Consider the following 22,362-nt stretch of genomic DNA (forward strand, 5'->3'; position numbering starts at 1 on the left):
ATCCCGGGGATGCTGCAACGGTCGTAAGCGTGAAAAACAGTCATAACTCGCTTTTTTCAGTGCTGCTGTAACTTTGAACGGTCGCTAAACGAACTGTTGTGAGTCAAGGACGACTTGTAACAGTATTCATAACTCTGGCTTCCTACTTTGGTCTACATTGAGGATTGACTGCATTAAAACCTTCTTTGGAGAGATAGATCTTCTCATAATCTGTCCAAACTAGGATAATTTGAACTTGGTCATTTGTACCTTCGGTGAAAACTGTGGGTTGATTTGCCTGATAATCTATTAATTTGCTTTCTTGGCTGTCCATGACCTTCTCAGCCTTCTTCTCCAAGACCAACATTCAAAAGCATCAATACCAGGCAATCCTTGACTTACAACCGGTTGCTTAGTAACAGCTCAAAGTTACGACAGGTGTCCTCAGAGCTAGTTACAATCCAATTTTGAACTTCCAACAGCTGCACAAACACCCCCTGTGGTCACGTGATCACATTTTGGGCTCTTAGCCACCAGCCCCCATTTATCCCTACCGTTGAAAAAAAAGCATACCACAGCTGTCTCCAGTTGCTAGGAGCCATCGAGACATCTCGTTAGAATAGAATATTTGTAGCACGGGGTTGAACTGCGGAGTCCCTGGACCACGCATTGATAACGTTACCTAGTAGGGTAATAAAATGTCTACCAGGAAACAACCAAGCTCAGAGAGCACCAAGGACGCCACACCGAATGATCTTCCCTTCTGGAAAGTTGGCTGGTCAAATCATTCCAGCTTTCTTTAGACCAGGGGTCTTCAGACTTGGCCCTTTTATTTCTTGTGGACTTCAACTCCCAGAATTCCTTAGCCAGGCACGCTGGCTGAGGAATTCTGGGAGTTGAAGTCCACAAGTCATGAAGGGGCCATGGTTCCCTCATGCTGGCTCAGGAATTCTGGGAGTTGAAGTCCACAAGTCATGAAGGGGCCATGGTTCCCTCATGCTGGCTCAGGAATTCTGGGAGTTGAAGTCCACAAGTCATGAAGGGGCCATGGTTCCCCCATGCTGGCTGAGGAATTCTGGGAGTTGAAGTCCACAAGTCATGAAGGGGCCATGGTTCCCTCATGCTGGCTGAGGAATTCTGGGAGTTGAAGTCCACAAGTCATGAAGGGGCCATGGTTCCCCCATGCTGGCTGAGGAATTCTGGGAGTTGAAGTCCACAAGTCATGAAGGGGCCATGGTTCCCCCATGCTGGCTGAGGAATTCTGGGAGTTGAAGTCCACAAGTCATAAAAGGGCCAAGTCTGAAGACCCCTGCTTTAGATTGTCCAGGTAATTCTTTATGGTGGTGTTTCTTGAGCTCTGTAACCTTAAGATGGGTGGACTTCAACTCCCAGAATTTCCCAGCCATCCTGGGCAATCTCCTTTTCTGTTATTTTGGGCTCTTAGAAGAGTAGGAACCAATCAGTGCCTCTGTGCATTTGCCTTCATTGTCCTTGCTTAATTAAGTCATTCCTACCCTTCTATATTTTTTCTGCCTCTTGCACTTTTTTTTTTTTTGCAAAAGTCCATGGTTACTCTGAATTGTACTGATTGCTCTCTTTTTCTCTCTTTCTCTCATGAGTGGCTTTCGCCATTTTGGCTGCTCTCAGAGAACTCAATCAGTATTAGGGCTAATAATATTAAATTGTGCTGAGCATAAGGGACAGAAGATCTCGTAGCTCCAATACGTGGCTGGTGCAGAGTTTAGAACAACCTCTTCACGGAGATAAATCATTAATAAAATCATAACATGCAGGCTACAACATGCAGGCTCCTTATGAACCTTTGATTTTTAAGGAGGGGGGAAAAAAGCTTATTAAAGCTGAACCTGAAGTGTCGCTGGTGTACCACAACACTCGCTGTGTGCCGCACATTTGCAAGTTCATGTACCTACGATCCCAAACATTGCGGACAGAAATATCACAAGGGAGTAATGTCTCTCCCCAGATCTTCTGAGATTTCTTTCCTGGGTAAGGCAGAAATTGATTTCTGTTTTAATTCTGGGGGGAAAAGTTCAGAGCATCGCTTGTGGTTAAATGGGGTGTTTTTAAGTTTCCAATGTACGCTATGTGGGATTGTGCTGGATGACCGTTCAAAAGCCACACTAAAGGAAGGAAGGCAGGCAGGCAGGAAGGAAGGAAGGAAAGGGAAGGAAGATGTCAGGAAAGAAAGAAGGAAGGAGAGAGGGAAGGAAGGTAGTAGACGAGGAAGGAGAGAAGGAAGGAAAGGAAGGGAGATGACAGGAAAGAAGGAAGGAAGGAGAGAGAGAGAAGGAAGGAAAGAAAAGGGAGATGACAGGAAAGAAGGAAGAGAGGAAGAAGAGAGAGAAGGAAGGAAAGAAAGGAAGGAAGATGACAGGAAAGAAGGAAGGAGAGAGAAAGAAGGAAAGAGAAGGAAGGAAGGAAGATGACAGGAAAGAAGGAAGGAAGGAGAGACAGAAGGAAGGAAGGAGCGAGAGAGCGAGAGAGAAGGAAGGTAGATGACAGGAAGGAAGGAAGGAAGGAAGGAAGGAAGGAAGGAAGGAAGGAAGGAAGGAAGATGTCAGGAAAGAAAGAAGGAAGGAGAGAGGGAAGGAAGGTAGTAGACGAGGAAGGAGAGAAGGAAGGAAAGGAAGGGAGATGACAGGAAAGAAGGAAGGAAGGAGAGAGAGAGAGAGAAGGAAGGAAAGAAAAGGAAGCGAGATGACAGGAAAGAAAGAAGAAAGAAGCAAGAGAAGGAAAGAAAGGAAGGAAGATGACAGGAAAGAAGGAAGGAGAGAGAGAGAAGGAAAGAGAGAGAGAAGGAAGGAAGGAAGATGACAGGAAAGAAGGAAGGAAGGAGAGACAGAAGGAAGGAAGGAGAGAGAGAGAGCGAGAGATAAGGAAGGTAGATGACAGGAAGGAAGGAAGGAAGGAAGGAAGGAAGGAAGGAAGGAAGGAAGGAAGGAAGGAAGGAAGGAAGGAAGGAAACTTACCCTCCGCTGAATGGATTCTCTCCAGGAATGACATGCGTGCTGTCCTTGCCAACTAGAAACTTGATCCGATCATAGAAAGAGTAGAGCTTCTGCTGGGACACGGGGGCCTGAGTCTCCTGTATGATGTCGAGCGGATCTGGAGAGCCCAAGCAGAGTGTGTTGGTCTGGCAGAAAGACTGAAAGCAGCAGTCGGGGTCCATGCAGTCCACTAGCCCATCTGTGGACCAAAGGCACAAAGACAGGTTAGAAGAGCCTCGGCGGGGCAAAAGATCTGGCATCTGGAATACTTAGCATTGTAACCTGGGAGGATCACCCGGTACAGATCCATTTGTTCATTTAGTGCCTTTGAATCACCCTTTGCTTCGGAAGATTGCCTGGATTAGTTCCTGCAGCTTTCTTGGCAAGATTTTCAGAAGTGACTTGTCATTGTCTCCTTCCTAGGGCTGAGAGAGAGAGACTGGCCCAAGGTCACCCAGCTGGCTTTGTGTCTGAGGCAGAACTAGAACTCACTGTCACCTGCTGATTGGCCCAAAGTCACCCAGCCAGTTTTCATGCCTAAGGTGGGACTAGAACTCTCAGTCTCCTGGTGATTGGTCCAAAGTCACCCAGCTGGCTTTCATGCCTAAGGTGGGACTAGAACTCACTGTCTCCTGGTGATTGGACCAAAGCCACCCAGCTGGCTTTCATGCCTAAGATGGGAATAAAACTCACAGTCTCCTGATTTCTAGCCTGTTGCCTTAACCACTCGACCACAGTGTCTCTTGATTCAGAAATACTAAATCTGAATTTCCAATATGATAGGCCTTAACTGTCACTTTTTAATTGGAGAAGAAGGAAAAATTAAAACCCAGCACAGGAAGCCCTTGCATTAGAGGGATCCATGTTTAATTAAATCTCAGTGAGAGGGGTATTAAAAAAAAGTCAAGGTGGCAGCTGCAATGGCTCAATCAAAAACCCACCCATTTTGATGGCATGGGTGTTGTCAAGATGGCACAATAACACACTTAAAAAAATTGGGACTTCAATCAGGCCACCATCCTGATTTTATTTTGATCTAAAAACCCCTCTCCCCCCCCCAACATAGGCACCAGCCTGTAGATTTAACTGGATAGTTTTATTTCGAACAGTTTTTAATAGTCAGATTTAATTGTTTTTTTTATTATTATATGAGGTCCCATTTTGGATTGTATATGTCTCACTGAGAGACAACCGGAATCAGGATATACAAAGTTTAATAGATGTATTCATTCATTCATTCGTTCGGTCAGTCAGTCAGTCAGTCAGTCAGTCCGGTCTTTCAGTCAGTCAGTCCATCCTCTTCAGGGTGTCTGAAGTCCACAGGAAGAGATGTTTAAAATCCTGACATTAAGAGCAATCAGGTTTTTCCCTTGTAATAGGAAAATAATTGATACATCCACAGGTAGTCCTCGATTTACGACCACAATGGAGCCCAACATTTCCATTGCTAAGTGAGACAGATGTTAAGTGAATTTTTCCCCATCTTACAACTTTTCTTGCCATAGTCGTTAAGCGAATCACTGCAGCTGTTGAGTTAGTAACACAGTGGCTTAGTGAATCTGGCTTCCCCATTGACTTTGTTTGTCAGAAGGTCGCAAAAGGTGATCACAAGATCCCGGGACACAAGAAAGGTTACAAAATGAGGCAAAACTCACTTAACAAATGTCTCACTTAGTTAGCCACAGGAAAATTTGGGCTCAATTGTGGTCATAAGTGAAGGACTGCCCTGGATTAGGAGGCATTTTTATCCAACAAAAAGTGTCTAGGGTGACACATAAATTTCAATCCCAAAGTGCAAATTAGCTGCTTAAAAAAAATCTCTTTCCGGATGGGTCCCAAAGTTTTCCAGCCTGTAGGATATTGACAAGGAACAAAGGGCCAATTGAAATAATGACTTTTTTTTCTTTTTTTACAAGGAGGAAGTTTCTTTTCTGAGGTGGACCCTCCAGAAAAACCTTTATTTATTTCCCCTTTATTCAGCAGAAGCACAGATTACGGCTCTAAGTCCATATATCTCACACATCTGGACAAGGATGATGGCCTTGAACCGGCTGTAAATAGAAACGAAGGCAGGGGATATTTAATTTCAGGAGATGGGGGGGTGGGTTATTAGAAGGGGCAGCCAGCTATTTCTGCTGGTTCCTGTCTCTCTCCCCCCCCACCACCCTCACAAAAATATTTTACCAAAGGAAGCAATTTGGACTTGTTACCACACCAGACTAACCTAAAGTATCCAATCCAAAAAAAAGAGGCATTTTTAAATCCTCTGAAACAGATAAGCTCAGAGCGGGATTTATCTTGTTTCCTTTCTCCGCAGTTTTAGTGGTGTGAGAATACACACAAATGCCTGCAGGGCTGAGGAATGGAGAAGGCACTTGGGTTGGAATCACAGTAAAGATAATCCTCGACTTACCACAGTTCATTTAGTGGCCATTCGAAATTACAACAGCTCTGGAAAAAAGTGACTTATGACCATTTTTCACAGCTACAACCGTTGCAGCCTCCCCAGGGTCACGTGATCAAAGTTCAGACTGGCATGTACTTATGACGGTTGCTGTGCCCCCCCCCCGAGGTCAGGTGATCTTTTGCGACCTTCTGACAAGCAAACTCAATGGGGGAAGTCGGATTCTAACTGAACAACTGCAGTGATTCGCTTAACAACGGTGGCAAGAAAGGTTGTCTAATGGGGCAAAACTCACTTAACATCTGTCTCGCTTAGCAATGGAAATTTTGGCCTCACTTGTGGTCATAAGTCGAGGACGACCTGTATATACTGTATTTCCCGTCAGCCATGTAATGCGACATCTCTTTTATTTTTCATCTAGCAGGCATTAGAGATTTCTTTGCAACAAGGTAAACTGTGGGTAATTGGCAATACAGGTTTCTATACAAATGTCTTGCCCTGTCAGTGTTCTTGGCAGTTCCTTGATTAGGCCGTTGTTTACTGTTTGATTGTTTGTAGGAGCTGCTGATTCCTTGACTGGGATGTTGCTTACAGTTTGGCTGTTGGTCTAGTGTTAATCTTGGTGACAGGGCAAGCCACTTGTATATAAACAGAGAACAAACCCTACTCCCTTCCAGCACTGATAACGTTACCTAGTTGGGTCATGAAATGTCTACAAGGAAACAGCCAAGCTCAGAGAGCACCAAGGACCCCACAATCCTCCTCCTCTTATTCCATTCCCTTCTAGCACTGATGAAGTTACCTAGTTGGGTCATGAAATGTCTACAAGAAAACCGCCAAGCTCAAGGAGCACCAAGGACCCCACAATCCTCCTCCTCTTACTCCATTCCCTTCTAGCACTGATGAAGTTACCTAGTTGGGTCATGAAATGTCTACAAGAAAACCGCCAAGCTGAAGGAGCACCAAGGACCCCACAATCCTCCTCCTCTTACTCCATTCCCTTCTAGCACTGATGAAGTTACCTAGTTGGGTCATGAAACGTCTACAAGAAAACCGCCAAGCTCAAGGATCACCAAGGACCCCACAATCCTCCTCCTTTTACTCCACTCCCTTCTAGCACTGATGATGTTACTTAGTTGGGTCATGAAACGTCTACAAGAAAACCGCCAAGCTGAAGGAGCACCAAGGACCCCACAATCCTCCTCCTCTTACTCCTCCAATCTCACGCCCTTCAAGCACTGATGATGTTAATTGGGTAATGAAACTTCTGCAAGACAATAACCATGCTCAGAGAGCACCAAGGATCCCAAAGCCCGCCTCCTCCCACAACCCAAACCCTTCTAGCACTGACAACGTTACCTAGTTGGGTCATGAAACGTCTACAAGAAAACAGCCAAACTCAAGGAGCAGCAAGGACCCCACAGTTCAAGCCTGAGCAACAAATATTCTCTTTCATGGGAAGAGGAGATTTTTATCCAGAGAGAAAACTGTATCAGTTTCACAGCAGCCGGCAGGAATCTTACCGTTAGGAGACAAATCCATAGTATCCTGAATGGCAAAAAAAAGCCAACTTTGAATTATTCCAACCCAACTTTGAAATGCGGAGGATAGGACGGCCCAAATGGGGCTGTTTTGCTTCAAACCTGGAACCCGGTTTGTTTCTCCTTCTCATGTCTATCCCTGCAAAGTGAAGATTCCTGATCGGTAAACCCGGTTAGCAGGAGTCTTACCTCCATCGTTGTCTTTGGCGTCTCCACACGCGGTCTCCATGGACGTGTCGCAGCCTGTCCCTCTCCAGCCCAGCTGACAGACACAGTGCCACCCGTTCATGTCCAGCGTGCACCTACCGTTGCCGTTACACAAACCGGGGCATCCCTCTGGAAGGGGGAGAGGAAAGGAAAGTTTAGTTGGAGAAGAGAATTTGGATAAATTAACATTGGGGGAGCGAGAAAAGGCCATTCACAGGTTATGCGCAAAGAAAGATGGAGCGATGATTTGCTGTTTGGGGCAATTTTCCTCCTCGGGAAATTTTACTACATCAGAACAATATTTTCCCCACGGATGTGAAACGGAACGGCTTGGTATGCGGTAATTTAGGTAGTCCTTGCCTTACGAATAAGAACTGGGCCTGAAATTTCCATCGCTCAGTTTGCCCTGATCCCCTTTTGTGACCTCCTGAAAAGCAAAGTCAGAATTCAGAACCCGAATAGAGCTGGAAGGGACCTCGGAGGTCTTCTAGTCTTCTAACACTAACCCTACTCAATCAGGAAACCCAATACCAGGGGTAGGCAACCTTGGCACTTTTATGACTCGTGGACTTCAACTCCCAGAATTCCTGAGCCAGCCATGCTGAGGGGAAAGGGAGAGGTTTCCAAGCTGAGCCATGCTGGATCAGGAATTCTGGGAGTTGAAGTCCACGAGTCATAAAAGAGCCAAGGTTGCCTACCCCTGCTCTATACCATTTCAGACAAATGGCTCTTCTTAAAAACTACCAGTGTTGGAGCATTCACAGTTTCTGGAGGCAAGAGGTTCCACTGGTGAATTGTCCTCACTGTCAGGAAGTTTCTCCTTAATTCCAGGTTGCTTCTCTCCTTGATTAGTTTCCATCCACTGTTTCTTGTCCTGCCCTCGGGTGCTTTGGAAAATAAATTGATCCCCTCTTCTTTATGTCAGCCCCTGAAATACTGGATTACTGCTACGGCAAATTCACTTAACAATGGTCTTACCAACTTAACAACGGCAGGGATTCACTTAGCAATGATGGCAAGCAAGGTTGTAAAGTGGGACAAAAACTGCCTCAACAACTGTCTTGCTTAGCAATGGAAATTTCGAACTCTATTGTGGTCGTACGTTGAGGACAACCTGTTAGCTTTGTGATGTTACGGTAGTTTCTTAAGGTAAACTATAGCTACTATAGCTACGGCTAGCATTAAACCAACCAACAACAGCATTCTCCCATTTATTATTTTCATTTCCATTGATAATAATGGAAGGCGGCTGACAAACAAGAAGTATTGGTCGAAGGGTTACTAGTTCATGTGAAAAAAAATAAATAAAGGTGCAGGACAGGAGTGCAAAGTTATTGCACGGGTGAGCACAGATAGAAAGGACGATGGCAAAATGGCTGCCCCATTTGGGCCACCCGTTCATTTCTCATTCTCCGAATCACACTGATTCCTCCTGAACTTGGTGGGAACAAGTCAAAATCAAAAATCGCAAGGTGATTGCGGCTAGTTCCAATATACTATCAAGGTAGCCCTCAACTTACAACTATTTGCTTAGTGACCATTCGGAATTACGACGGCATTGAAGAAAGGGACTTACAACCGGTCCTCACACTTAACAATTTTTGTAGCATCTCCATGGTCACATGATCCAAATTTAGGCGCTTGGCAACTGGCAGGTATTTATGACAGTTGCAGCATCCTGGGATCACGTGATCAACATTTGCAACCTTCCCAAGCTGGCTTCTGACAAGGAAAAAGGTAATGAGGGACGCCGGATTCGTTTAATGACCTCAAGTACAGCGATTCACTTAACAACCACGGCAAAAATTGGTTGTAACTCATTTAACAACTACCTTGCTGAACAAAGAAAAATTTAGCCTCAAATTTTGTCTGTCCCCGCTCCCTGCGGAGCTTCCCGCTCGCTCGCTTCCTCTGTCCATCTTTTAATTTGTATTATTCTACTTCCTTTGTTGATTTTTTTTATTGTTTCATTGCTTTGGCTATTGTTATGTTTACATTTTTTATTCCTTTTTTCCCCGTTTTACTGTGGTAAGCCACCCAGAGTAGTCCCCATGCTGAGATGGGTGGCAAATAAATTTAACAAATAATAAAATAAAATAAAATAATAAAATAAAATAAAATAAAATAAAATAAAATAAAATAAAATAAAATAAAATAAAATAAAATAAAATAATAAAATAAAATAAAATAAAATAATAAAATAAAATAATAAAATAATAAAATAAAATAAAATAATAAAATAAAATAAAATAAAATAAAATTACAAATCAAATCAAAACAAAACAAAATTTGTCTGAAATGGTATAGGGTTTCCTGCCTGAGCAGGGGGTTGGACTAAATGACCTCCAAGATCCCTTCCACCACCACCACCACCACCACCACCATCGTTATTATAAAAATTAAAATAAAATAATAAAATAAAATAGTAAGTAAGTAATTCTGGCTGTAAGTCAAGGACTACCTGTTAATTTAAATCAACTCCAACCAGACATTGCTTGGATATAAAAAAGGATATTTGTGTGTGTGTGTGTGTGTGTGTGTGTGTGTGACATTCAGAAAAGTCAATAGCAAGTCAAGGCTATTTATTCAGATTATTAAATGATTACTGGTAGCCCTCGACTTACGACCAGAATTGAGCCCAAAATTTAACAGTTGTTAAGTGAGTTTTGCCCCATGTTATGTAACCTTTCTTGCCGCAGCTTTTTAAGTGAAGTTGTTAAGTTGGTAACAGGGTTGTTAAGTGAATCTGGCTTCCCCACTGACTGCTTGTCAGGAGGTCGTAAAAAGGGATCACAGGATCCCGGGAGACTGCATCCATCATAACGGGGAATCAGTTGCCAAGTGTCTGAATTTTGATCACGTGATCACGGGGAATACTGGAAGTGTAAAAATCGCTCGTAAATCATGTTTTCCAGTGCCACTGTAACTTTGAATGGTCACTAAATGAGCTGTTGTAAGTTGAGGCCTATCTGTACTGTAGTTTGCTGAGGGTGCCGAAAGTCTGGATTGGGCTTCAACGGATCATTTCAACCAGCTCCAGTTCTCACGCTTCTCACGAGAGACAGAATGCCTCTTAAACCCCTTCAAGTCTCCGGTGAAGATTTGTATATTTATTTAATATATAAAACGGCAACAGCATTTAGACTTATAGGCTGCTTCACAGTGCCTTACAGCCCTCTCTAAGCGGTTTACAGAGTCAGCAGATCGCCCCCAACAATCCGGGTCCTCAAAGGAAAATAGAAATAAGGAAATTAAAACCAGGGTTGAATTTGATAACAGCAGCACGGTTACTGGTGGGACAATATTGGAAGAAGGATAGTTTGCCTACTATAGAGGAATGGGTACTTAAAGTATCAAATCTTGCAGAAATGTCTAAGATTTCTGCTTATTTGAAGGATCATTCACAAGAAAGATACATTTCAGTTTGGAGATGGATAGATTATATTCAGAAAAAATATGGGACTAAAAAGTTTCACTTAGCTTATGAGTAGATTTTAGAGGGATATTGTGATTATTATTTATTATAGAGGATTTGCATTAGTGTTTTTTTTGAGATATAATATATATTGTATTATTATTACTACTATTATTTTAGTATTAGTATTGATTATATTCTTGTTTAAGTTATTATTATTATGTTTTTAATAATTTGAAGGTATTTATGTTAAAGGGGAGTTAAAGCACATTATGAATTTGGTTAATTTTATAATGGATAATTTTAGTTAGAATATGATTACTATATCTATAACCCTGTATTCAGCTCTGGGACGTGGGAGGGGGAAGGGGGGTGGTTTGGGGTGGGTGGGTTTTGGGGATATGTATTGTAAAAATTTTTTTTAAAACTCTTTAATAAAAAAAGAAAAGAAAATTAAAACGAGGGAAAAAAAATAGCCTGACTCTTGGGCTGGTTTGGATTAAAGCAGAATGCAACCAATTACTCTTGACTCAGATCAGAATAGCTGATTTGGGGATTTCAGCAAATATGTTCACAATTAAGACAGTCTAAACAACACGAGCTGTCAGCCGCTTCCAACGGGAATCCTGTCGACCTAAAACTCAAAAGGAGATTTATGGAAGTTGGAAGTTACACCTAAGTGCCGATTTTTCCCATAGCTTAGGGTGAATGGAAACATTGGCTGGCAGTACATTAGGACGAATCTGATCCAAACTTTACAGGCTACTCTTCCCCCCCCCCCTGCTCCTGGTGATCCTGCCAAATTTAAACAACAACAACAAAAAGGTTTTGGCAACCCATTGTTTGTTTTAGAGAAATCAGGAGCAGCAGCGGTTTTGCGATGATGAGAATAATGTGAGGATAGGCTGGGAAAGGACATGCTACAGACTCTGCTTCTTTGACGCCCGAAGGGACAGATCAGGAGAGATGATACAAATTACAGGTCGTCCTCAACTTACGACCACAAGGGAGCCCAAAATTTATGTTGTTAAGTGAGGAATGTGTCAAGGGAATTTTGCCCGTTTTACGACTTTTCTTGCCCGCATCTGTTAAGTGAAGCGCTGCAGTTTGTTAAATTAGTAATACGGTTGTAAAGTGAATCCCGCTTCCCCACTGACTCTGCTCGTCAGATTGGCCCAAAGTCTCCCAGCCGGCTTTCATTCCTATGGCGGGACTAGAACTCACAGCCTCCTGGTAATTGGCCAAAAGTCCCCCTGCCGGCTTTCATTCCTATGGCGGCACTAGAACTCACAGTCTCCTGGTTTCTAGCCTGGTGCCTTAACTGCTAGATCAAAACTGGCTTATGCTGTAGAGAAAGTAGATAAAGAGAGACCCATCTCCTATTTCATACTAAAATTATTGAGTTTATTTATTGACTTTTATTGATTAAGTTGATATTTCACGAGGCTGGTCAAATCAGGGGAGTTTTTTTTCAAAATACAAGGCAAACTTTGATATTGTGTCTGTGTGCGGGGGCAATTTTCTATCCAGTGCTGTTTCCACACGTTGTGTATGTCAAAATCATTTTCTACAATTAACTTCAGCAGCAGAAATAGCTGGATGTCTGGCCTATGAGCGTGTATCTTCACACAGCACCGGCCTAACTCAACAGTTAACGGAAGGGGGACCTTGGAGGTCCTCTAGCTCAACCCCCTGCTCAGGCAGGAAACCCTATCCCATTTCAGGCAAACGGCTGTCCAGTCTCTTCTTAAAAACTTCCAGGGTTGGAGCATTCACAGCTTCTGGAGGTAATCATGTGCCACTGATTAAACCTGAGGGATTTCCTGCTATAATCACAGCACAGTGTCAGCCCAATACACAGACACAGCAAGGCCTTTAATCACCAAATTCCTCTCCTAACAAAGAGTACCCCAGTTGTAAATGTGTAGAGTTGTAAAAGGAGAAGAGCAGCCAGCAGCTCCATCAGACTTAAGCTCCCCTTGTGGGCTTTCAAGAAACATCTGACGAAGAGACGTTGGGAAAAGATTTTGATCTAATTTTGCAGTTCTCTTCTTAAACCGATGTCAGGGGGAAAAGGCCAAACTTTGCCCTGTCCAGGCGCTCCTCAAGGTACGACCGCCACAGAGCCCAACATTTCCATTGCTAAGTGAGGCAGTTGCTAAGTGAATTTTGACCCGTTTGGACGACCTTTCTTGCCACCGTCGTTAAGTGAATCACTGCAGCGGTTCAGCTAGTCACACGGTGGTTAAGTGAATCGGGCTTCCCCACCGACTTCGCTCGTCCGAAGGTTGCAAAAGCGGATCACATGACACACACACACACCCCTCCCGAGGCACTGCAGCCGTCATAAATAGGAGTCAGTTCCTAAGCGGCTGATTTTGATCACATGACCAATGGACATCAGTGCCAACCCCCCCCCCCAAAAAATGGTCACAAGTCACTTTTTCCAGTACCGTTGTAATATCAAACGGTCATGAAATTGTTGCAAGCGAAGGACTATCTGTACTTCTGAAATTAAAAGAGGAAGTTGGTGCATTATTCTCATTGCTTCTCTTCCTGACTTGGGCGTGAGAATTAGTGTTTGGCAGAAGATAAATGCTTAAAGGAGGAATAAATATATTTATGGCAGATGGGCAGGGCGTTTGCAGAAGGATCCTCCTGTCTGGCGATGGAGGGTCTGTTTGCACATGCCCTAGCGTTGATTAGATCTCAAAGGAAGAATTTACGAGGAAGAACCTCAGGAGCGGGCCCGTTCTCTGTTTCTCTTCTCATTATCGGCACAACTAAGGGCAAGTCCTGTCCTTGGAAAATATCCATGTTATTTTTTCCTTCTTTGGGAGAATTCAGAGACCTCGTCCACTCCAATGCTCTGCTTGGGTGGAAAGCCAAGATCCAAGTACTTTTAAGTCTGTAAACCGGGGATTGTCCAACCTTGGTAACTTTTAAGACCTGTGGACTTCAATTCCCAGAATCCCCCAGCTGGCCACAACCACAGCATCCTTCTTGCTCTACAAGGGAAGTCCAATTGCCAGAACTAGCCAGCCAGCCAGCATCTCTGGGATGCTTTAATTTGGATTCCTACCTTGAACAAGGACCTCAGATGTCCCCATCCATGATTCTATGAAAGCTTATGGTGGTGTGGAAGCCCAAACTATTCTACACATTTTTTTTTAATTCAAATCGATTTTCGGGGAATGGAAAATCGGCTGAGGAGAAACAGGTGTCTTGAGCTATCAAGAGCCTCGCACCATTCTAGCATCTCCCAATGGAGTGGGCTCCATTCCTAGCGTGTTCAACCAATTGGTACGCCAGGTGGAGAATTTCGGATATTTCAGAATAATAAGAGTCGGAAGGGACCTTGGAGGTCTTCTAGTCCAAGCAGGAGACCCTCTACCATTTCAGACAAAGGATTGTCCAGTCTCTTCTTGAAAACCTCCAATCAGCACCCACAACTTCCGAAGGCAGGTCCTTCCGCTGTTTTAATTGCTCCCACTGTCGGGAAATTTCTCCTTAGTTCTAGATTGGTTCTCTCTCCTTGATTAGTTTTGATCCACTGCGTCTTCTCCTGCCTTCAGGTGTTTTGGAGAACAAGTTAAACCTTCTCCGTGACAGCCCCTTAGATATTGAGACACTGCTATCGTGTCACCCTTAGTCGTCCTTCTCATTAAATTTCGACAAACCCAATTCCTGCAACCGTCCTTCGTATATTTTAGCCTCCAATCCCCTAACCAACCTTGCTGCTCTTCGCTAAGATACAGAAAGGCATTTTAGCTGGAATAGCTGCTAAGCAAGCTAGTGGTCATCAGTCAAGTTTTTGTTCGGAATTGTAAACGGACAGAAAGTATCTTCAAGGTTTACTAGCCAACTGCTCTAGAGTTACAACCCGAAATACTTCCAACCTGAAAAAGTTAAGAGACCGCTTTCAAGATTACGCGCTGGATTTTGGAGACAAGGAGACTTCATACCGTCCTACTCACCTTGTCTTCCCCTGAGTTCTACCACGAAAAAGAATTAAAGTATCCTTTTAGGGGAAAAAAACAACAACCCCCCCAACCCATATTACCTGTCTAAGCTGGAATGAGTGAAGGATGGGAAAAGACAGAAGCAACACAGATATGACATCACTGAAAGACAGTTGCACTTACAGAAGGATGGAGTTGAAATAGGTTTTCCTGGGGTTAATTCCCTGTGGGGTGGGGGGGAAATCAAGTCATGCTAGGCTTTAGGTGACAATGGTGAGGTCATGGAGATGGGGGGGGGCACCTAAGCTGAGATTTGTGCAGGGCACGGGCGGGGGGGGGGCGTTGGAAAGCTGGATCGAAACACACAAAGACAGGAGAAGGAGAGAGGTCACCATACCTTTCACTACCTTATCCAGATAGTGAGCTTGGAAAAATAAAATAAAAAGACAGAACATGTAAAGTAGGATTGGATAAAAGTGCAGTACAGTTCAGTACGAGACAGTGACGCAAAGGCGACGGCTGGGGGGGGGACTGGGAGAGGAGCAGGGTGGGAGGAAGGACAAAATAACAACAACTGCAGGCAGCAGCAACAACACAACGACGAGAGGAAGCCAAGCTGATATTGTTGTTAGGGAGGCAGGATCAAAGGGAAAAAGCAGCATCCATTCAAAGGAGAAGAGGAGGAATTTTTATTGATGCAGCGTTGAAAATCAGCTGGGTCATTTGCACGGATGAGGTAGCAACCTCACCACCTCACACTGTGGTGGCAGTCCATCTTTTTCCTGCAGTTGTTTGTCTCTTCCTCCCAGCCATCTATGGCGGGTGGGAACCCAACAAGATGCTTATAGGTAGTTCTTGACTTAGGACCGGCCGCATAGCAATCGTTTGGAAGTTGCAATGGACCTACCTGGAGACTACTTATGAAACAGACTCGAAGTTCTGACGGTTGCCACTCTCCGGTGAAAGCACTTTAGGATGCTTAACAGCCAGGCTGCATTCATGACCACGCTCACATGACTACAATTTTATTTTTTTAAAAATCCCATTTATATCCCGCCCTTCTCCGAAGACTCAGGGCGGCTTACAATCTAAGAAGCACAAATCAATGTGCTTAGCAATAGCCTTCATTCTATGTATATGCCTGCTTATTAGGGCTTTCGCCCCCCCCTCCCCCCCAAGTGGCATTTTTTACAAAGTCAGCTTAATTGCCCCCAACAATCTGGGTCCTCATTTTACCTACCTCGGAAGGATGGAAGGCTGAGTCAACCTTGAGCCTGGTGGGACTCGAACCTGCACTAATTGCAGGCAGCTGGTGTTACTTAAGGAGGCATTAGCCCACTGCTCCACCAAGGCTCTTTTTAAATTTGTGGCATTTGGGGGCAGAAATTGGGGTTTATTTCCGGTTTCTGCGAAAAGGTGCCCACTGCAGACAATGGATCTGCTTAACGATCCATGGTGAGACACTTAACAGCCATGGCAATACGCTTAGTGACTGCCGCAAAAAAAATAAAAAATAAAATTGGGTCGGGCACATGATGACTCAATAAGGACCAGCGTTGAGTTATGACTGTAAATCCAGGCTCAATTATGGTTATAAGTCAAGGACCTCCTGTGGTTCCTTGGTTATTTTCTTCTTCTTTTTTTAATGGTATTATTTTAATCAGTTGTGGGGGTTTTATATTGTTTTAGTGTGTACTCTTCACTGCCTGGAGTTATGTATTTGAGATGGGAGGCAATACAGGTCATCCTTGATTTTAAGACCACAACTGAGTCCAAACTTTCTCTTGCTAAGCGAGAAAGTTGTTAAGTAAGTTTTGCTCCATTTTACAACCTTTCTTGCCACAGTTGTTAAGTGAATTACCGCAGTTGTTATTTATTTTATTTTTATTTTATTAAATTTATATACCGCCCTTTCCCGAAGGACTCAGGGCGGTTTACAGGGCATTTAAAACAACCAATACAAAAGTTAAAAACAAATTAAAAAAAAGATTAAATCATCCCTAGAATTAAAAACCCCAGTTAAAAATTCTCAGCCTGGGCCGGAAAGCTCGAAGAGCCAGGTTTTCAGGTCCCGGCGAAATGTGCGGAGGTCGGGGGCAGTCCTAAGCTCCACGGGCAGCTGGTTCCCGAGGGCAGGCGCACCCACAGAGAAGGCCCTTCCCCTGGGTGTTACCCGCCGGCAATCTTTTATCGGCGGCACCCTGAGAAGACCCTCCCTGTGGGAGCGCACAGGACGAAGGGAGCTTGATGCCGGCAGCAGGTGTTCCCTCAGATATCCCGGACCCAAGCCATTCAGGGCTTTATAGGTCATCACCAGCACCTTGAATCTCACCCGGAGGGCAACCGGAAGCCAATGCAGCTCGCGGAATAGAGGTGTTACATGGGAGTATCGGGAGACCCCCATCACTACTGGCGCGGCCGCATTCTGCACCAGTTGAAGCCTCGGAGTGGTCCTCAAGGGCAGCCCCATGTAGAGAGCGTTGCAGTAGTCTAGATGGGAGGTTCAGTCAGTTAACATAGTTGTTAAGAGAATCTGGCTTCCCCATTGACTTCGCTGCTCAGGTCGCAAAAGGGGATCACGTGATCCCAGGATACCCTGCAGTCGTTAAGTGAATCTGGCTTCCCCCATTGACTTCACTTGTCGGACAGTCGCAAAAGGGGAACATGTGACCCCCGGGACATTGCAACCGTCATAAATGAGAGTCAGTTGCCAGGCCTCTGAATTTTGATCATGTGACCTACAGGGATGCTACAAGCGTGAAAACAAGTTGCAAGTTTTTTCAGTGCTGCTGTATCTTCGAATTGTCACTACACAAATGGTTGCAAGTCAAGGACTATCTGGACACATTTTCTAAAACCAAACCCATCAATTAATTAATAAATGCTTTTCTGGGCCTTCCATGCTACTTCCATGCTTGGTTACATTGCCGAGATCTTCACTGGCCATTTGAGCCAGAGTCGAGTTCAAACTATTGGTGCACAATAACGGAGAACCAGTTCAATGCCGTCGGCATGGACAAAATCACCATCAGCCAATTGCAAAAGGCAGCTCCACACGCAGTCCTTGACTTACGACCACAATTGAGCCCAACAATTCTACTGGTGTGCGAGACCAACAGATGTGAGTTAAGTGAGTTTTGCCCCATTTTTCTAGCTTTCTTGCCACTGCCATCAAACGAATCTCCGCAGTTGCTAAGTTAGTCACATGGTTGTTAAGTGGATCTGGCTTCTCCCTCGATGATTTCGCTCGTCAGAAGGTCGCAAAGGGGGATCCTGTGATGCCAGGATACGGCAGCCGTCATAAATACGAACCAGCTGCCAAGCGTCTGAATTCCGATCACGTGGCCATGGGGATGCTGCAATGGTCACGAGTGAAAAACGGTCATAAGTCTTTTTTTCCAGTGCCGTTGTAACTTTCAATGGCCGCTAAATGAACCGTTGTACTCAGAACAGCTGACATTCAGCAATGATACCTTTAACACCATCAAACAACATCTGCCTATCCCAGGTCCTTGGGAAGGCCTTGGTAGGCAGACAAAAATGCCAAATCCAGTCTGAACATCTGGCTGACTATGTGACCAAGCATAATATTAATAATAAAGGTAGTCTTCCACGTCCATCACTTCATTTAATAACCGTTATAAGTTACAATGGCACTGAATAACGTGACTTATGACCCTTTTTCACACTCATGTCCGTGGCAGCATCCCCAGAGTCACATGGTCAAAATTCAGACACTTGGCAACTTGACTCATATTTATGACGGTTGCAGGGTCACGTGATCCCCTTTTGCGACCTTCTGACAAGCAACGCCAATGGGGAAGCCAGATTCACTTAACAACCGTGTTACTAAATTAATAACTGCGGTGATTCACTTTAATGGCTGTGACAAGAAAGGTCGCAAAATGGGGGCAAAACTCACTTAACGATCGTCGCGCTTAACAACAGAAATTTTGGGCTCAATGGTGGTCATAATTCGAGGACTACTTGCAATGCCTTCCGGTCACAACTTCCCTGGAATCTCTCCATCTTTCTGCAGCAATCCCGTTTCCCATATTAGATTCGTAGAAGCAGATCTGCCCATCTTTCCATCACTCCAGAATCTCCCTTTCCAGGTTGCGTTCCTGGCTCTGCAACTCCACACTTCATTCTCCTCCTTTCTGCGGTAGGTGAGTGTCATGATCATTAAAAGAGATTTATAGACTTTCCTATTTGATCAATGAGTTCCTGTGGGATCTGGGGAATCTTACCCCACTCTCGCTCAGATTGGTGGGTTTTCAATTGCAGTGACGCTCGTTCTATACTCATTAGTTAGATGTGCTTTTTGTGGTCAGGATTCCTTTCAATTCCTTTCTGTGTGTGTGTGTGTTTGTGTGTCGCACTGTGTCTCTTTCTTTCTGTCTCCCTCTGTGTGTCTGTGTCTCTTTCTGTGTGTCGCTGTCTCTCTTGTGTCTGTGTCTCTCTTTCTTTGTGTGTCTGCGTCTCTGTCTCTTTCTCTCTATGTGAGTCTGTGTGTCTGTGTCTCTCTGTGTCTTTCTTTCTGTGTGTCTCTGTCTCTTTCTGTGTCTCTCTTTCTCTCTTTCTTTCTCTCTGCCTCTCTCTGTGTGTGTCTCTGTCCCTTTCTCTCTCTCTCTCTTTCTCTCTCTCTCTCCCAGTCGGTTTTGCTGTGTTGATTATGGCAGGGCTTTTCAACCTTTTCACCCAGCGTACCACTTTTAGGATAGGGCAACATCCAAGTACCACCAGTCGCCTAGCAAGGTGTCAAAAACTTGATGACCAAAAAAAAGGGGGGGGGGAAGTGATGAAGTACAGATAGTCCTCGACTTACAACAGTTCGCTTAGTGACTGTTCGAAGTTACAATGGCACTGAAAAAAGTGCCCCCTAAGCCACAGCCAAGCAAGACACCTGCCTGCCCGCCCGGTGGCGCTCTTCCTCCTGTCCGAGGTTTTCATGGTTGTGAGCATTTCTGTTGAGGATTGGCAGTGGGGGTGCGGTGGGGGGTGTTCGGTTTTTATTCCCCCCCACTCTGCTGGGTGGTTGCAGCAGGTTTTGGTCGCTTCACGTGACCCTGGGACACTGTGACCGTCATAAATATGAATCAGTTGCCAAGCATCTGAATGTAAATCACAAGACCCTGGAGATGCTGCAACATTCCAGCTGATGGGTGCTTCTTCTGGGCTCAGAAGCGCCAGGATCAATGCAGAGCTCCAGCTGGATCCTGGCGCTGATCCTGGCGCTTCTGCTGAGCCCTGACAGCCCTGCAGCTCCAGCCGTCTCTCGCTCAGGCTTGTGCGGTGCTGCCACCGGTTCAGCTCATTCCCCTCCCCCGCTACCACTTTTCTAGGATGGTCGCTTACCACCTGCCAGGTGCCAATGTACCACAGGTGGTACCCGTACCACTGGTTGAAAAGCACTGGGTTATGGAGCTGTAAACTAGTTTTTATCAGAGAGCTTTCTGCAACGGCGGTGTTTTTCTTTTGATCTACGCTGTGTCTCATTCAAAGAATAATAAAAATACTGTCAATAGAAGAGAATATTTGTAGCTCAGGGTTGTACTGTGGGGTCCTTGGTGCTCTCTGGGCTTGGTAGTTTTCTTGCAGACGTTTCATGAACCAACTAGGGAACATCATCAGCGCTAACAGAGGCAGTCCTCGAAGCAGCTCATTTAGTGGCCGTTCAGAGTTACCATGGCAATGAAAAAAAGTGACTTATGATCGGTTTTCACGCTTACACGCTTGGCAACTGACTCGTATTTATGACGGTTGCTGTGCCCCGGGGGGGTCCCCTTTTGTGACCTTCTGACAAGCCAAGTCAATGGGAAAACCAGATTCACTGAACAACCATGTTACTAGCTTAACAACTGCAGTGATGCCTTTACAACTGTGGCAAGAAAGGTCATAAATGGGGAAACATTCATTTTACAACTGTCTCACTCAGCAACAGAAATTTTGGGCTCGATTGTGGTCGTAAGTCGAGGGCTACCTGCACTGATGATGTGTTACCTAGTTGGGTAATGAAATATCTGCCACAAAAGCAATCAAGCACAGAGAACTCCACAATTACAATGGCGACAACAAGAGCCTGCCCCCAACAAGACTCGTAATCCCAGGGGTGGAAAATTTGCTTATCCATTTCAAAATAAACAACTAATATTGATCACATGATTCATTTGTAGCCGAGAGAGGCTTTAGGTGGCCCTCATAATTGGGATATTCTCATTTTCTTTCTACTTTCTCTGGAAGGAGCATCTTCTGAGGCGATTAATTAACCTCTCTAGAAGGAGGGAGGCATTAAAGCTACAAAGAGGTTCAGCAAACGGAAAGAAACTTTACAAAGTTTTTTGGTCAGAGAGAGAGAGAGAGACAGATAGACAGACAGAAACACAGAGAGAGAGAGAGAGAAAGAAAGAGACAGAGAGACAGAAAGAAGAGACAGAGACACACCGAGAGAAAGAGAGCAACAGACAGACAGAGAAAGAGAGAGAGAGAGAGAGAGAGAGAGAGAGAGAGAGAGAGAGAGATGGAGAAACAGAGAAAAAAAAGAGACATAGATAGAGAGAGACAGAGAGAGACAGAGAAAGAGAGAGAGAGAGAGACAAACAGAAACACACAGAGAAACAAAGAAAGAGACAGAGACAGAAAGAAGAGAGAGAAACACACCGAGAGAAAGAGAGCAACAGACACACAGAGAAAGAGAAATAGATAGATAGAGAGAGAGAGGGAGAGAGAGAGATGGAGAAACAGAGAAAGAGAAAGAGACATAGATGGAGAGAGACAGAGATGGAGAAAGAGAGAAAAAGAAAGAGACACAGATGGAGAGAGAGAGAAAGAGAAATAGAGAGATAGAGAGATATGGAGAAAGAGAGAACAAGAAAGAGACAGAGATGGAGAGAGACAGAGAGAGAGAGAGAAAGAGAGACAAACAGAAACACACACAGAGAAAGAAAGAAAGAGACAGAGACAGAAAGAAGAGATAGAGACACACCGAGAGAAAGAGAGCAACAGACACACAGAGAAAGAGAAATAGATAAAGAGAGAGAGAGAGAGAGATGGAGAAACAGAGAGAAAAAGAGACATAGATGAGAGAGAGAGACAGAAAAAAGAGAAATAGATAGAGAGACAGAGATGGAGAAAGAGAGAAAAAGAAAGAGACACAGATGGAGAGAGACAGAGATGGAGAAAGAGAGAAAAAGAGACATAGATGAGAGAGAGAGACAGAAAAAAGTGAAATAGATAGAGACAGAGATGGAGAAAGAGAGAAAAAGAAAGAGACACAGATGGAGAGAGACAGAGATGGAGAAAGAGAGAAAAAGAGACATAGATGAGAGAGAGAGACAGAAAAAAGAGAAATAAATAGAGAGACAGAGATGGAGAAAGAGAGAAAAAGAAAGAGACACAGATGGAGAGAGACAGAGACAAGAAAGAGACGAGAGAGAGAGAGAGAGAGAGAGAGAGAGAGAGAGAGAGAGAGAGAGAGAGAGAGAGAGAGAGAGAGAGAGAGAGAGAGAGAGAATGAGAGTGAGAATCTCTGTCTGGCTGTGTGTCTACAAATGGGACCAGAAGCTTTCCCTCCCAGCAGTGTGACTGAATTCATCTTTTTCCTTCCTGCCGCTGGCAACTTCACAAGAGAGGAAAAAGCCTCTCGTGGAGGGGAGAGGTTGTGCGTTAAGACTCTCTTCCTGCTGGCGCTTGGCTCTTATTTATCACGTTACTGAGGAACGATCAGAGAGGACTGTTTTTCTTCACTTGGGGCACCGTTCCCACACTCTTTTCGTCTTTTCCAGCGCTTCCCCCACCCCGCCTTTCTGCACTTGGCTCAGGAAGACCACCCAACTCGAGGGGACAT

At 44.6% G+C, this 22,362-nt stretch overlaps 1 protein-coding gene across 1 annotated transcript in view; it reads right to left on the reverse strand.

Moving 5' to 3' along the window:
* TENM4 (teneurin transmembrane protein 4) overlaps positions 1–22,362 on the reverse strand; it is a 315,526-nt gene that overhangs the window by 60,641 nt on the left and 232,523 nt on the right. The window contains exons 13-15 of the mRNA XM_081327781.1: positions 14,914–14,940; positions 7,122–7,268; positions 2,970–3,186 (exon numbers count right to left, since the gene is read on the reverse strand). Coding sequence (XP_081183907.1) covers positions 2,970–3,186; positions 7,122–7,268; positions 14,914–14,940 — 391 coding nt within the window. The remainder of the gene's footprint in view (positions 1–2,969; positions 3,187–7,121; positions 7,269–14,913; positions 14,941–22,362) is intronic.

Source organism: Vipera berus, assembly GCF_964194415.1.
Source record: "Vipera berus genome assembly, chromosome: 4".
NCBI lineage: Eukaryota > Metazoa > Chordata > Lepidosauria > Squamata > Viperidae > Vipera > Vipera berus.